This window comes from Megalops cyprinoides, chromosome 18, assembly GCF_013368585.1.
Source record: "Megalops cyprinoides isolate fMegCyp1 chromosome 18, fMegCyp1.pri, whole genome shotgun sequence".
NCBI classification, from domain to species: Eukaryota; Metazoa; Chordata; class Actinopteri; order Elopiformes; family Megalopidae; genus Megalops; species Megalops cyprinoides.
In genome coordinates this window covers 9299525-9316312 of record NC_050600.1, presented here as the reverse complement: position 1 = coordinate 9316312, position 16788 = coordinate 9299525, and the positions used below count along the sequence as shown (strand labels likewise).

At 45.0% G+C, this 16788-nt stretch overlaps 1 protein-coding gene across 1 annotated transcript in view; it reads left to right on the top strand.

Annotated features, from left to right (window-relative positions):
- Positions 1-16788, top strand: part of LOC118793487 (phospholipid-transporting ATPase ABCA1-like) — a 37416-nt gene that overhangs the window by 11892 nt on the left and 8736 nt on the right. The window contains exons 6-32 of the mRNA XM_036551698.1: positions 556-677; positions 1940-2131; positions 3885-3974; positions 6424-6667; positions 7152-7291; positions 7864-7980; positions 8902-9096; positions 10069-10274; positions 10378-10554; positions 11031-11253; positions 11373-11594; positions 11872-12076; positions 12177-12290; positions 12428-12599; positions 12690-12821; positions 13187-13326; positions 13433-13570; positions 13682-13902; positions 14026-14098; positions 14198-14400; positions 14532-14583; positions 14692-14805; positions 15262-15410; positions 15580-15704; positions 15923-16021; positions 16277-16466; positions 16660-16754. Of these exons, the coding sequence (XP_036407591.1) occupies positions 556-677; positions 1940-2131; positions 3885-3974; positions 6424-6667; positions 7152-7291; positions 7864-7980; positions 8902-9096; positions 10069-10274; positions 10378-10554; positions 11031-11253; positions 11373-11594; positions 11872-12076; positions 12177-12290; positions 12428-12599; positions 12690-12821; positions 13187-13326; positions 13433-13570; positions 13682-13902; positions 14026-14098; positions 14198-14400; positions 14532-14583; positions 14692-14805; positions 15262-15410; positions 15580-15704; positions 15923-16021; positions 16277-16466; positions 16660-16754 (4150 nt within the window). The remainder of the gene's footprint in view (positions 1-555; positions 678-1939; positions 2132-3884; positions 3975-6423; positions 6668-7151; positions 7292-7863; positions 7981-8901; positions 9097-10068; positions 10275-10377; positions 10555-11030; positions 11254-11372; positions 11595-11871; positions 12077-12176; positions 12291-12427; positions 12600-12689; positions 12822-13186; positions 13327-13432; positions 13571-13681; positions 13903-14025; positions 14099-14197; positions 14401-14531; positions 14584-14691; positions 14806-15261; positions 15411-15579; positions 15705-15922; positions 16022-16276; positions 16467-16659; positions 16755-16788) is intronic.

The window sequence follows — 16788 nt, the reverse complement described above, 5'->3', positions numbered from 1 at the left end:
TTGCAATGTGGACAAATGAGCACTGTCCTGCAGTAACCCCTAACGAGCAGTAAAAAGCCTTACACTGGTGCTATCAGGACTGCAATGTCCTGAAACAGTGAGACATGGTGGGGCTGAACGGCAATGCCCAGCGAGTCCCCTTTCCAGGAAGCCCACTCTGCCCAGTCAGCTAGAGTTGAGACGGGCAAAAAAATGAGATTATGAAAGCGACCAATTCCAGAAAAGTCCATTTTCCAGGTCTCATTAAAGCCTTTGATATTTACAGTACATGCACACATACATCATAACAGAGAGCTGTACGGGTATTGATAGTGGAATATTTGATTTAAACATTTGTTGGAAGGAAAATTCTAATATTCATAACTTTTTCATATGTGAGTCATATGAGTCATATCTATTAAATGTTTGGGGAATGTTGTAAGATCCCATGTAAGACCTGAAAGTATCAGACTCCAATTAAATCCACCTAATCCATCTTTTTCCACTAAATCCACGATTACTTTTATGAAAATGTCACAGTCAGTATTTATAAAGTTATGTAATTGCTCTCTACAGGTTTCAAACTGAAGGACTTTCTCCGTGATAATGAGACCATGTCCATGTTTCTGGTACACAATACCTCCCTCTCGGAACATGCTGTCAAAGACATCTTTGAAGCAGACATTAACTTGGAAAAGGTAAGAGGAACCTGCACAGTCCCAAACATCAACTTCCCAAACATACTAAAATTGAGAAAGAAAGAAGGAAAATTCAATTTGTAATTTGTAATTTGTATTGTCTTCTGTATAGATTAATTGTTCTTATGTGGTCTTAGAACTGCAAAATACATTTTTGGCATCCAATTTAGGGTGAATACCAGTACAACCTGCAATGTTAGGGGCTGAGTGGGAATTACCATAGGCAATGCTTTGCATTTTGTCCTTTTGTCCATTTACAGAGTCTGGACAAATGTAAGATCACAAGAAAGAGCAGTTACAGAAACAGTCTATTTACCTCATTTTAGTTCATCACATACCAGTCTGCAGGAAAACTAGATTTAAAAAGCTGAAATGGCTCAGATTATTTCATAACATGTACATTTTGATTGCATTAAATTACATTATTGTCATTTAATAGACACTCTTATCCAGAGTGACTTACATACACTGTAGGTTACAGTTTTTTGACATGTTATCAATTTATACAGCTGGGTATTTACTGAGGCGATTGTGGGGTAAGTACGTTGCCCAAGGGTGCAGAGGCAGTGCCCCAGCGGGGACTGAACCAGCAACCTTTTGATTACAAGCCCTGCTCCTTACCACTGTGCTACACTGACTATCTCCCATAACTTATTAAATCTCAGTCTCGCCTGAGCTCATGCAGTGAGTGACATGGAGACATGTACGCCTTGGAAGTAGTCCACAGGAATTCTCACCTTTTTCCCAAGAATAACAAAAATGGGAAAAACATTCTGAGTCACAAGTCTCCACTGGATTTTGTAAAGGAATGTGGATTATATTGGCCTGATCTTGTCGGATTTTTACTGCACTCATTGAATCGGGACGCCTTCATTAAGTCTCATCGTATCTTAAATAGAAATGCTCTGCTTCTCCTGCACGTAGCGGAGAGGATGGGATGGAATTCTTCTCAACATAGCACGCAGCTATGTTTATGAGACTGGTGATGGGACATAATGTTAAACGAAGTGTTAAAAGCACATCTTGAAGAGCTTAATGCCAAGCCTTTTCTAGTTCAGTTAAGGGATACACGCTAGAACATTCCACATTGTTCCGCTTCTGGAATTCTGCTCCTTCTACCCTCCCCACTCGTCCACTAAATCCTCCATATGTACTTTGTGAGTTTTTCTTTGTGTTTTCAGTCACCAGTGGACAGGTGCCTAGCATCTGTGTGGGACTGTTTTCCCTGTACTGCGCTGCCACAGCTGTGTTTTGTGTTCCAGGTGCTGACCAAAGGCTTCAGCGTGCACCTGAGAGACATGTGCAATAAGACCACTCTCGACGACTTTGTGACCATTTCGAACAGGACTGTTTTGTTGCTCGCACAAGACACTATCTGCAAGTCCTCCCGGACATGGCTCAACCAGGCGGAGGCCCTCTTCCTGTCTAACCTGGACTTCCTGAAACCCATACGGGTGAGCACAATGTGCGCCTCACGTGAGGACCCCTGACACAGCTGTCCCTTGTTAAAGCCTGAGTAGCATCACGCGTGTAGTCACTAATAATTATTACAGTTGCATCCTGCCAGCTCTCACAAAAGAAGAGGACGACCCTGTGATAGTTTTTGCTGACTGTGGTGCGATATCTGGAACACCATAAATGTTTCTACCTGGGAAGTTCTTAGCATGTGATTAGGTAGGTTAACTTGACTTTTGGCATGGTTTCTTCAACATTTGGCCGACCCCAGTGAGGTGCTGGCAGCAGGCCATGGAATTGTGAACTTCATGCACTGGATTCAGCCATGTTTTATCGATGGATTAGAGTTCAGCAAAGGTGGAGACGCAGGTGGGCATTGCTGAGTTTGTTGTCAGGAAATCAGGATGGCGTTGGAGGAGGGGTCTTTGGAAAGGGCTTATTCCTTCAAGGTTACCAGATATGGCTGCAGAGGGTCTCTGTTCTACGGAGACCATCTAATGTAACAAGAAGCCTATGTCACCTATGTATAGATTCCAAATTGGTGTTTTCTGCTGAAAAACAAGTACAGGCACCACAATCATATGCAGGCACTGTTTGCTGAGAAACAAGCAAGCTAGCAACAGCACAGCAATGTACCAGTGGAGGTAAACAGGGAATTTGTATGAGTTTCCTTGAAAAACCCACCCCAGATGAATTCTCTGCTGGTTTTTGCTTCACAGTTATTCAATATTTTTCAAAGCCTTTGTGCAGGCAACAGAGAATTGCAGAGAACTTTGGCAGAGCTGATTTTGCTTGTGCACCTTCATTGTAAGAGTTGACCATGAGACAAACGATTAAGCTCGTGCATGGGGTTCAAACATACAGATGAAGATGGCAGATGCAGCACAATGTAACTTTGTTTTCTGCAATATTTTTACACTATCACAAAAAGTGTTTCTTGATGTTTAATTGTGTGTGTTAACTGTTAATGGTTGATTAAAATTATCGGAGACCATAAAAGTACTAGATTTATGGCCATGTTATGAATCATTGCCCCATATAATGAACCTTGAATGAATACATGGCAAATTCTCTTTAACTCCATTGTAACAACAATTAGGACATAATAGGAATAATTATTGATACATTTATATTCAAAAGAAAATTTTAGGATGTTTGGCCTAATCAAAATAGTTTCTCAATATGATGTTTTTTTGCGTTAAAGGGACATAGACCTGATGGAGAAAAGGCTGCTTGTTTTCATATTATGTAGGGGGCTGTAAGTGTCAGTGTTAATCAGTTAGGTCAATTGTCTGAATGCAGCTTTTTCCAAAGCTACATGTAGGCACAATTTGTTTCAGCAGAAAGGAAACAAAAACCCCCACTGAAAGGTTCCTGACAACTTAAAATACCTGACATTTACTCTTAATGTCCTGACAAGTTGAAACAGAGTATGGTTAGAACTTTGTCAATGTTCAGGTTCCAGGCCTCGCCCTGTTATCAGTCTTCTGTATCTTACACAAATTAGCTCACGTTTTTCATGACACTATCAAATAAATATCAATTTTTGACTTTGCTCTTCCTCCAATCGTCAGGTTCCTAAGAGGCAGCTGTCAAAACAAACTGATGGGCAAAAAGATCAGGCAGATGGTTGAGAAAGAATGATGAGTTATTCTGTCAATGTGAAAATACCCCCTGTACAAATGGCGTGGGTGTCTTGGCTGTTACTCTTTCCATGTGTGTGAACTAACACTCTCTCTTCTCATCCCACAGAAGGATGTGAAGTCAGACCCCCAATCTGTCCAACAGGTCTCAGAGGCCACAGACAATCTGCTAGAAAGCCTGGGAGCACTCACAGTGGAGGTAGGCATCACCTCCTTCACATTACAATGACAAAGAGACCTTTTCTCAGATATCCTGTAGTGTAAGGGATAAACATTAAAGCCAATTCTGTCATAACTAGTGTTTACTCTCCTGGATAGGATTCCTTAATTGTAGTTTTCATGTCTTTTATTTTAAGGCAGCTTCCTGAGTTTCACATTTACAGCTTCCTGGAAGCCTCTGTAAAACAGCCATGTTGTTATTTCTTTATGTGATGTGAATTGCTTATTCTTTGGCGACCTTGTGTCTTTAGGACCGTTTTTTTTTTTTTTTTTGAGTGTAACAAGAGTTGAGCAAACCCTTATCATAGAAGTTGCTTGACTGGGACGGCCTTAAAAAATCTGTGGTGAATTGTCTGCTAAATCTTTACTATGTCAACAACAGACGCCAGAGCTGAAAACAGTCATTAAGGACTCAGTCAATTCTGAAGTAAGACTATGAATCTGTGACACTGGAGGAGTGGGGGTCTTCAGGTGTAAATAGCCAGGGGTAGGGAGCCCCCTGTAGAGTGTGAGCACCAGCTGCGACCCCTCCCCCCACCCATTTCACCAATCCACTTTGTTGAAAGACAAAGTCCCAGCAAACATTTTACAAGAATACTACAGCAAGATAAAGGACTCCCTCTCTCTTATTAAGGAGATAGTTGTCAGTTGATATGAACTGATGAGCAACTGTTTGTTTTGTTTGATGGGCTTGGTAAAGCCTAAAGCTCCTCCTGCTTTAAAAAAAAATTGTCACTGCATGTTGCATACATCACCAATTGTTATGCAGTGGATCTGGAGTGTGGACACTTCAGTAGAGAGCGTATCTGTACTGTGCTGCTTGATTCCATTACAGCTGTTCTGTGGTGCCAGAAGTTGACGAGAGGCCAGTAATTTTATCAGGAAAGGGCAGGGAAACCCAGACTCTGTGAACTCAGTCACGAGACCTTGTTCTCCTGATGTCTGTTCTGGGGGGGTGGACTTCCAGCCAGGCACAGCTGAACAAGCAGAATGGGAACGTTTCAAAATGATGTAAGAAGCAGTAAGCTCATACAAAGGAGGGAAAAGAGCAAATACTCCTATTGATTCATTTGCCGTATGTCATGAGGGTACCAGAATATGCATGGATAAAAAATAATTTCTTATACAGAGGACAGGATGCTTAAAACATTTTGTGTTTTTGAAAAAGGCAAGTACATGCCTGGGTTTGGCATCCCCCCTGCTGGCAACTTTCTTTGTTCCCTGGTAGAAGGGTAAGCCTGGCAGAGTGGTTCTGCAGTGAACTATAGTAACCTCTCTGTGTCTGTAGGAGGGAGGGCGTTTTGGGCTAATCCTCCCGTCTCGGATTACTCAGCCTGTTTCAGCGCAGTAACACTGGCATGTCTGGACACAGCGCCTTCTCAGAGAGAGGGGTGATTGTGTAGATGGGAGGGACAGGAGCCAAAGGAGCGTACTTACTTTTTCAGTTAGGAGTTTTTGCCTCCCCAATCCCGCCCCCCCCCCCCCCCCCCCCCACCACCACCACCACCACCAAACTTGCGGGCACGTTCTCGGTGCGCATTAAACCTAATTGGGAGCATGTGATGGCTAACTTGCTGATGTGGCTGGCTGCATGATGCTGGCACTGACACTCGTACCAATTTCCAGCAGTGGCAGCTTCAGCTGCCTTTGGGAGGCTCTCCCATTTCGCACAGCATGCCTTTCTCCCCTTATTTGCATGACCGGCAGTAACTTTCCCTCCAGCTGTTTTTTTTTCTTTGTCTTTGCTGTCTTCCTTTCTTCATGTCAGCGTTGCCGGGAAAACAGCTCCCGGGGCAGTTCAATGTTGGGCAAGGGGCACAAAAGAGTCTGTTTTCACGCCCCTGCTTTCAAAGCACAGTACAGTACAGGATTGCCCAGTTATTCCTGGATTGACGCTAAAGTTCCAGCTTCGCATCGCTCTCTCAAGGCCTTGCACTCTGATGCATGGGTTACAGCCATTACAAGAACAAGAAATTCAGGATTACCCGTTCTTTGGTGTGTATATTCAGTTGGTATACACCCAGTGTATCTTGGATATTTCTCAAAACAAGAAATGCTGCATTTATGATGGGAAAGTAAAAATATTCCAATTTTGGCAGCAAAATGTTTCACTTGAATGGTTGCAGACTGGCAGTGCAGTTAGTGGGGGTGGTAAACTGAGGTTTTTGTCTATATAATGGTGATGACTACTGATAAGTAGTGTGTGTTGGCAGTAAACACAATACTATACCAAGAAGTAAAGCAAATACCTTTTGTATGTGTGTATACACCCTCAGACAAACCCCTCATGGATTTGGTGGTGTGATTGTCTATGGTTGTCGTAGGCATGAGGTGTTCGTGACACCACTGGCTCCCAGTGCTACACTTAAAGTAACATATCGTCTCTCTCACCCGTCCACCCCCACCCCCCCATCCCGTCCCCTGTGCAGCTGGCCAGTATGAAGAGCTGGACCGACATGCGCAACGAGGTCCTCTACCTGATGGAGAACGCCTCGGCCTCCCCCAGCCACATGTACCAGGCCGTGTCACGCATCGTCTGCGGACACCCCGAGGGGGGCGGCCTCAAAATCAAGTCCCTCAACTGGTACGAGGACAGCAACTACAAGGCCCTGTTCGGCAACAAAAACGGCAGCGAGGAGGACGACCACATCTCGGTTTATGACAACTCCTCCAGTGAGTCTCACTTCACCTCAGTGCATCTCTCCAGGGGCACTGGTGTCATTCTGCCCACAGTAGTCCATAATCCAGCATGCAACCACATGCAACCCTCAGCATTGCCCAGCAGGAAGATCACTTATGGAACAGAGATGTTTAGTTCTGTGACTTCCAAACACTGGGACAAAAATGATAGAATGATAGAACCTTCAGCTTCTCGTAGGTTAGGTTTACATACAACTGTTATTCTATTGGCTTGTTACATACATTCACAGTCCTTTTAAATTTATATTGATTCTTAATGTTTAAATTCACTTCAAAGTTAGAAGATAGTAATTTTTTCTTTTCACTTAGAACATAAAGAAATAAGAAATTATATATCATAATATAATAATATGATATCTGCCACATTTGGCTTGAGTGGTTTTTAATTAAAACTCAAAGGTGTTGCCATTTATATCCGGATATAAATGATTTGTAATAACCCCGTCTGCTCCCCTAGCTCCTTACTGCAACAGTATAATGATGAAGTTGGAGTCCAGCCCCATTTCTCGTATGATATGGAGGGCCCTGAAACCCCTTCTAATGGGCAAGATCCTGTACACACCCGACACCCCCGCAACACAGAGGATCATCAAAGAGGTGAGTGCAGCCCGGAGCCATTAATCTGCAGCAGGAGCACGCAACATTGCCGTGTGAAGGAAAAATGCCAGAGACGCTCTCTGGCTTAGAATGACGAGCGGTAACCCTACCCTGAGTCAAACTCCTGCCCATAGGCACTGTTGGCCTGCTGAGGGATGATGGCGTGCAGCCAGGTTTAGGAAGGTTTGAAACCTTCAAGTTAGCCCCACCTGTCCTACCAGAGATGATGGAAAAACACAAGGCATGATCAAGCCCTGGCATGCACTAAAGGCCCTGCTGCAGAGAAACCTCATTCTAGATAGGTTGAAAATCACCACCGCTCTAAGACTGGATTAAGAGTAGCTGAAATATTAATGATTGAGGTTTACTCTTTTGGTACTTATTTTTGAAGTATGTTCATTGGCGTGCTTTAAAGGCTCTGTAACTGTTTATTATACCCTCTGGCCCCACCACATCAAAGTGTCTGTTGTGCAGCTTGCCGCAGTTAGGGATTTAAAATGAAAAAGATTGACGCTGTTTGTGTGGTTAGAGCTTGAGAGCTGGTAATAACTGCTCTCGTCTCCTTTTCCCAGGTCAACAGGACCTTCCAGGAGCTGGGTGTCTTCCGGGACTTGGGGGGCATGTGGGACGAGATGAGGGTCAAGATCTGGAATTTCATGGAAAACAGTGAGGAGATGGACCTGGTCCGGGTAGGTCAGCACTTACAATACCCACACACATGCAGTGGGCAATATCACACTGTCCAGTGAAAACAAGGCCAAAGTGCTCTGTCAAGGTCTGAAAAGGGGGTTAAACGGGTAGAGTCAAATTATTAGAATCAAATCACACAATGCATAATTATAAGGTTCTTTTTACTCGTCACCATTACTATGCATAATAGTACCATGCATTATTCTTGCTCTAGTTGAACAGAGGGCATTTGAGTACTGAGAAACAGCTGAGACATGGTGCTTTACGTGTCAGGGGTTCGAGTCTTGGCTCGAAACTGCAGTGCCAGTGGGCGTTTGATGTGTACGTAGCATAATGACTCATTATTTTGGGAGCGAGAACTTGTGAACGTCATGCCACAACATGTTGGTGTTGAATGTCTCATCTGCGCATGTACACACTCGGAAACTGCATTCACACAGCAAGCGCTCCCTAGCCCTGTCGTCAGATGTGACATCTGTCTTAAACTGGGGTTTCCCATATTTCCACACTGCTGGTGTTGGAAGTGCCAGTCAGTTATTTTTCAGGAATGAAATAATAGTTGAGGATATTTTTAAGTTTACTATGATGAATGATAATTATTTTTCTCCCCAGATTAGTTCACATAATTTTTGTTTCTTTCTGACAGATTTGATTCATCCATATGCTTGCAAAGCTTGGGTCTTGCTTTCTTGATAAACGCCACTAGTACATATACTTCAGTGCACCTCTTGAAAAGATTTTCAAAAGATTAAAGGGCACTGTTGAATTTAAGTGGCAATGATTGCCTTCACAGTATGCAAAGATTAGTAGTGATGAACTGTGACAACAGCGAGCAGTAATGACTGTATAGAGCAGTGGACGCAATGTAGATTGTTGAATTCGAGCTAACACAGATGGCTGACCCTACTCCCTCCAAACAGACTTTGCTGAAGAACAATGCCAGCGCCAGCTTCTTTGACTCCCAGCTGACTGAGACGCAGTGGACAGTGGAGGACGTGTCCAGTTTCCTGTCCAAACACTCTGAGGACACGCGTCCCCATGGAACGGCCTTCACTTGGAGGAATGTCTTTAATGAGACCGACCAGGCTGTGCAGACCATCTCGCGCTTCATGGAGGTGGGTGTGTGTGTGTGTGTGTGTGTGTGTGTGTGTGTGTGTGTGTGTGTGTGTGTGTGTGTGTGTGTGTGTGTGTGTGTGTGTGTGCGTGCGCGCGCATGTGCGTGTGTGTGTGTCTGTCTGTACAAAAGGCTATTTTCTGCACTCCTGAAATGACAGCTCAACGTCGTCTAGCTTACACAATTTGCAGGTCAACATCTGCAGCCAATGACGTTACAAAGCAGCGCGCAAGAAAACAAGAAGTGAAACTGACTTATGCTGTCAGAAAAAAATAGACAGAAGTTCAAGCTGTCTTAAGAGTTTATCTGACATTACAATGGGTTTCAGAGTTTCAACACGGCCAGCTCAAAGTGGCATGCATTTTACTTCATTACATCACTTTCCTTGCAAAGGAAATGGAATGAGACGAAAAACAGCTGCGTTCAGTTAGTTACTTCAGCAGCAAATGGTTAATGGTAATGTGTGTTTAATGTGTGTTTGTCTTTAAACCCATTGTGACATCTGGTTGAATTGTTCTGCTTGGAATAACTTGAACTGGTTTTAGCAGCTTGGTTCTGAGAATGATTTGGAGAATCCACATAATTTATAGAGTGCACATAATCTGACATTTTGTTTCCGCTAAATAATTTTTCTATGTAAGGCATTGAGTTGAAACAGAAACTGTAATTTACATACATAAAATTATTTATTGTTATAAAGAAAGATAATTTGTCTGCTGGGCCAGCAAACCACATGTGTTGTTCCAAGACATTGCTAAAATAAAGACGTACTTGTTTTATTTAAATGGCCTCTCTCCCAGTGAATCCACAGTGTATGTGAATCAAGTAACTCACACAAATCTAAACACAGCAGTCCTTAGTTTGAACTCTGAAACCTTTGCTTGAGAGGTCACGAGAATAAGTTACAGTTAAGAATCATTCAGTTGTTCGGACTTTTGACTTGGCGTTTGGCGTTGTTTGTTTGTCTCCAAAGTGCGTCAACTTAGATAAGCTGGAGCCAGTGGCAAACGAAGAAAGGCTGGTAAACAAGTCCATGGAACTGCTGGATGATAGGAAGTTCTGGGCTGGAATTGTGTTCCCTGACATCCAGTCGAACGGCTCCGATCTGCCTCCAAATGTCAACTACAAGATCCGCATGGACATCGACAACGTGGAGCGAACCAACAAGATCAAAGACGGGTATGACTGTCAGACACCTGCTCCTAAAGGCCTGTGCTCTTTGGAAATTTGTTTGTGATTTTTTTTTTTTTTTTTATTAATGGTATTTTTTTTTTCTGTGCAGGTACTGGGATCCAGGTCCCAGGGCTGACCCCTTTGAAGACCTGCGCTACATCTGGGGTGGGTTCTCCTACCTCCAAGACGTCATTGAGCATGGCATCATTCGAGCAGTCACGGGCACCAAGGAGAAGACTGGGGTCTACATCCAGCAGATGCCCTATCCCTGCTATGTGGATGATATGTGAGTGAAGCTGTGGGCGCCGCCCTGGGTGTGCTTCACATCTCGCAAACCCTGTGGGCTGGGCATGTGTCTCACTCTCATACTGCACATATATTACTCACGTATGTAATAAACAGTGCGGCCAAACGCAAGTAGGTCAAGGCGGGAGTTAAATCTAAACTTTGACCTAGCAGCTAATTAATCATTACAATTACTGTTTTCAGCTGACTAGCTGACAGTGAACAAGTCACTAAGTTTGCGGGTTATTCTGTGCAGTTGCTCAATTTGGATAAGGGGCCAGGACAAAGTTTTAATTTAATTTCATCCCTTGTTCTAAAACTAGGTCTATATATCTAATATGAGACTTAATGCAGGCTCTGTGTCATACGTGATTCAGTCCACTTTTTATGATCTGGCTGGGATACCTTTGGAGAGTCTGCTCATTGTAAACAACCCCTCTCCCTCTCCCTCCCCCGTCCCCCCTCCCCCTGCCCCAGATTCCTGCGTGTGATGAGCCGTTCCATGCCCCTCTTCATGACCCTGGCCTGGATGTACTCCGTCGCCATCATCATCAAGGGAGTGGTGTATGAGAAGGAGGCCCGCCTCAAGGAGACCATGAGGATTATGGGCCTGGATAATGGCATCCTGTGGTTCAGCTGGTTCATCAGCAGCCTGATCCCCCTGCTCGCTAGCGCCTCCCTTCTGGTGCTGATCCTCAAGGTAAGCCAAGCTCCTACAGCTCCGACTCTCAGTTGAATAATGTTTGCCGTACAGCTTTGTGTTGAATGTGACTGCCATTCCGTTAATGGCCACATTAATGGCCCTGTGTGTCTCCACAGATGGGCAATCTCCTACCCTACAGCGACCCGGGTGTGGTGTTCCTGTTCCTGGGCTCTTTCGCCGTGGTGACCATCATGCAGTGCTTCCTGATCACCACCTTCTTCTCCCGCGCCAACCTGGCAGCCGCCTGCGGTGGCATCATCTACTTCACCCTCTACCTGCCCTACGTGCTGTGCGTGGCCTGGGAGGAATACGTGGGCTTCGGCATAAAAGTCTTTGCTGTGAGTGACTGCAGAAGATGCAATGCATTACATTACATTACATTATTGGCATTTAGCAGACATTCTTATTCAGAGCGACTTACATCAGTTACAGTTTTTTACAACATTATCCCTGTATACATTTATATACTGAGGAAATTGTGGCTTAAGTACCTTGTCCTGCTCCTTAACCAGTATGCTACACTGCTGCATGCATGAAATCTGATAATGCTTGCAGGCGCAAGTTCCTTTTAGCGTGTTGCTCGTGGACCTCATGGTAGATGTCTTGGTTTTGCAGAGCCTGTTGTCTCCGGTGGCCTTCGGGTTTGGCTGTGAGTACTTCGCCCTGTTCGAGGAGCAGGGAGTGGGCATTCAGTGGAGCAACCTGCTCTCCAGCCCCCTGGAGGAGGACAGTTTCAGCCTCACCACCACCCTGATCCTCATGTATTTTGATGCTTTCCTCTATGGAGTCATGACCTGGTACATCGAAGCAGTCTTCCCAGGTATGTGTTGTTGAGTTGTGGCAAAGACATAGGAGATGGGAAGGCATTGCTGATTGTCCTTGTATCTCTTTCTCAATTCATTATTGTTGGTTTTCTTCAGGCCAATATGGGATCCCCAGGCCCTGGTACTTCCCTGTTACTAAGTCCTACTGGTTTGGGGAAAGCGAGGACAAAAGAAAAGCCATTCAACAGGGCAAGAAAGGAAATGCAGAAGGTAGGGAGCTGGATTTACAAAACAGAGTGATGAAAATTGTGTTCGAATATCTTCTTAACATGAAACATAATCAATCCACTGAGAAAAGTGTACTCACAATCATGCACAAGCTTCATCTGTGGTATTTGATCCCACAGCTGTATGCATAGAGGAGGAGCCAGCCCACCTGCAGCCCGGAGTCTACATCAAGAACCTTGTGAAGGTGTACAGCAATGGGAAATTGGCTGTAGATGAGCTGACACTGGGCTTCTATGAGGGTCAGATCACTTCCTTCCTGGGCCACAATGGAGCGGGCAAGACAACCACAATGTAAGGGCACTGACTGATGGCTAAACAAAGCTTGAGTTACAGCCAGGTTACTTAGTCTGATTGAACTGAATGATGTGTTTCTTTGTGTAGGTCGATCTTGACTGGACTCTTCCCCCCTACCTCTGGCACCGCTTACATCATGGGCAAAGACATCCGCTCGGAGCTGAGCTCCATTCGACAGAGCCTTGGCGTATGCCCGCAACACAACGTTCTCTTCAGCATGTATGTATTTCAGCCTGTTACTTTTCTAGCCTCTAGAGGGCAAAAAATCAACCATATAAACCACTGGTTCTCAATCCTGCTCCTGGGGGCCCCCTGCTCTGCACATTTTCCACCTTTCCCTGCTCTACCTACCTGACTGAACTCATCAGTGGCACTGTTGATTACCTGAGCACACCTGATTTAATCACTAATTTCATTCAGGTGTGTTTGGAGCAAGGATATATAGAAGATATGCAGGACAGGGGGGCTCCAGGAGTAGGATTGAGAAACACTGATATAAACCCAGCAGGCAGAGAAGTAGTGAACTAGTGATAGTATATAACTTTTGCCTTTTCCCTCATCTCTGAATGAATGGTTTTGACCAGGCTCACTGTGGAGGAGCACATATGGTTCTATGCTCGTCTGAAGGGCCTCTCTGAGCAGGAGGTGAAGGCTGAGATGGAGCATATCCTCACAGACATGGGACTGCCACACAAACGCCATTCCAGAACCAGCAGGCTGTCTGGTAGGAGACCATCAGATTTAGAAGCACATAACAAACGATCATTAATCATTAAAGTAGCGGAGCACTAAATTAGGTCAGCGCTGATTGATTGTTTGATGCATTGCAGGAGGAATGCAGAGGAAGCTGTCGGTGGCTTTGGCATTCGTTGGAGGGTCAAAGGTCGTCATTTTGGACGAGCCCACAGCTGGGGTGGACCCTTACGCCCGCAGAGGCATCTGGGATCTGCTGCTGAAGTATCGCCAAGGTAACCTCCCTTTCCTCCCACTCCTAAACATAACGGCAACAATTTGTCTTTTTCAAAGAAGTGGAGAGTCAGCCTTCTCCAAATGCAATCTGATTGGTTGCCTCTCCTCAGGCCGCACCATCATCCTCTCCACCCACCACATGGATGAGGCCGACATCCTGGGGGATCGCATCGCCATCATCTCCCACGGGAAGCTGTGCTGCGCCGGCTCCTCGCTCTTCCTGAAGAACCAGCTGGGTACAGGCTACTACCTGACCCTGGTCAAGAAAGATCTGGAACAATCCCTCAGCTCCTGCAGAAACTCCAGCAGCACTGTCTCCTACATCAAGAAGGTGAGCTGCAGTTTCTGTACATGGCCATGCAAAGCTGTCTCTCTGGGTTCAGGGCCTTAGCACAGGACAAGCAGACATTTGATCATCTAATTAACAATTAAATGGGTGTTCTGTTTCTCACAGGATGACACTGTCTCAGAGAGCAGCTCTGATGGTGGACTTGGCAGTGAGCATGAGAGTGACACCACCACAGTCGGTAAGCTTCGGGGTGACGTGCCGGTCTGACTAAACAAAAATAAAATGAGACTTTCCTTCCTCCTTATTCATTACGAGTTTCCTCTGTTGTCCCTCTCAGACGTCTCCCTCATCTCCAATGTGATCATCAAACACGTCCCTGCTGCACGGATGGTGGAGGACCTGGGCCATGAGATCACCTATGTGCTACCCTATGAGTCGGCCAAGGATGGCGCCTTCGTGGAGCTCTTCCATGAGCTCGATGACCGTCTCGCTGACTTGGGAATCTCCAGCTATGGCGTCTCTGACACCAGCCTTGAAGAGGTGCAATATCAGTGCCCTGTGTATTCCTCTTTCCACCTCTGCCTAGCTGATTTTCATATCAGAGACATATGAAGCAGGACTTGAATGCCACCACAGTCCTGTAACATTCTAATGTTTTTTGCTCTTTGTAGATATTCCTGAAAGTGGCCGAAGACAGTGGAGTTGACACCGAGATCATCTCAGGTAAGGCCTTGGCAGCTGTCGAAGGGATTGTACACGAAACCCTGTTGACAGTCTCTATCAATAATGTTGTGACTGAAACTGATGTTTTCTTTGCTTGTTCTTGCTCAGACGGCACCATCCCAGCACGCAGGAACCGCAGACATGCTTTTGGAGACCACCAGAGCTGCCTCAAGCCCTTCACCGAGGATGATTTTGATGCAAACAACTCAGAAGGAGACCCAGGTAACACCTCTATGCCTACCCACAGTCATCTCATGGTTTTGGTAAAATAACAACACAATAGTGTTTACAGTAGCAGGACTTGACTAGTTATGTCTTGTTATCTTGATATGCATATGCATGATCTTGAAGTGTTTGTGTGTCTTTTCTCCTGAGGTGATATGTTCAACCAAATGCTGTTTTCTTCAATTTAAAACTAGATTTACACCATTTTAAAAACATCAAACATTTAAAGCATTCCATATGCCACTGCTGATGTATCCTTGGGTAAGGTACTTAACCCATATTGCTTCAGTAACTAACCAACTATATACATAATGATTGTAAAAACTGATAAGTTATGTAAGTCAAGTGGGATAAGAGCTTCTGCTAAGATGTACTGAAGATGTCCTCAGTGTTGAGTTTGTGTCCTCAGTTTATCTGGTGCTGTGCCTGACACTGACTGTTCTGCCTCTCCAGAGTCCAGGGAGTCAGACTGGCTCAGTGGCACGCATGGGAAAGGCTCGTACCAGGTCAAAGGCTGGAGGCTGAAGAGGCAGCAATTTGTGGCCTTGCTGTGGAAAAGGTTTCTGTATGCCCGACGCTCCAGAAAAGGCTTTTTTGCCCAGGTAAGAGCACATTGTGGAGCAGCTGTTATGTGTTGAAGGAGCTCTGAAAGGATGAACATATGAGTTTATGACTGTGATTATAAAGATAGCGAGACCTGGAGATGTCTGTAGCTGTGATGTAACTTTATCTTGGTTATTGAGTGTATAATGAAAGTGCTCCTTTGCTCAGATCGTGCTGCCAGCCGTGTTCGTGTGCATCGCCCTGGTCTTCAGTCTAATCGTTCCTCCATTTGGAAAGTACCCCAGCCTGGCCCTGCATCCCTGGATGTATGATGAGCAGTTCACCTTCATCAGGTAATCATTAAGAACCCTGTTCACAGCTGCTCCTTTTGCATTCTGCCTCACCACATTTGAATTTACCCCTGGTATGGTCAGCACATGCCATTTGAGGGGACATAGTCGTAAGATACGTCCAGATTGTCCACAGCCAGAATATATCACAACACAATATTCTTCAGCACAGGCAAAGCCAAGAGAATGTTCAACACGTTTTCTTCCCAAATTTTTTCCAGCAATGATGCCGCTGAAGATGCCAGCACACAGAAATTATTGGGAGCCCTGATGAACAACCCTGGGTTCGGAACACGTTGCATGGAAGGTGACCCCATACCGTAAGTGCCACTCACCCCATAACCTCAATGGTGTGCAGATTTCAAAGCACTGTAACAAAGGGGAAAAACAAGCTGATAGTGTCCTAATGGGGCATAGTATATAATCACCTACATTCTGTTCAGACTGTAAATAAACAGGGTGTGGGAGATGTTTTTGGACAGAAAAGAGGAAAGAAAAGAACAACAGTTTGCACCGTTAGCTGTGCATTCCCAAAAGTATAACCACCAAATGCTCTCTCTCTCTTCCGTTAACAGCGATGCTCCATGCACAACGGGTGATGATGAGTGGACCATCCCGGACGTTCCAGACAGTGTCCTGGAAATCTTTGAAAATGGGAACTGGTCCATGGAGAACCCCTCTCCCATGTGCGAGTGCAGCTGTGATGGCCGGAAGAAGATGCTGCCGGACTGTCCAGCTGGAGCCGGAGGCCTGCCACCCCCACAAGTACGAAAAAGTCACCCCCCCAGCTAGTATTGTATACAGAGGCCTATACTCTCCCTCTCACAAAGGCTCCACGACTTTATTTCACTACTGTAGGTGACTTTTTCATGAAGTTGAGACCATTTCCCTGAGTTGACACAATGCAAATTCAGGCTAGCATCTGATTTAATAATTTGCGGTGTTTTTTTGTGTTCAGATGAAAATCAGCGAGAAGGATACACTGCAGAACCTAACTGGCAGAAATATCTCAGACTACCTGGTGAAAACCTATGCTCAGATCATTGGAAAAAGGTACTTCACATCTTTACAAATTAAGTCCACAGGA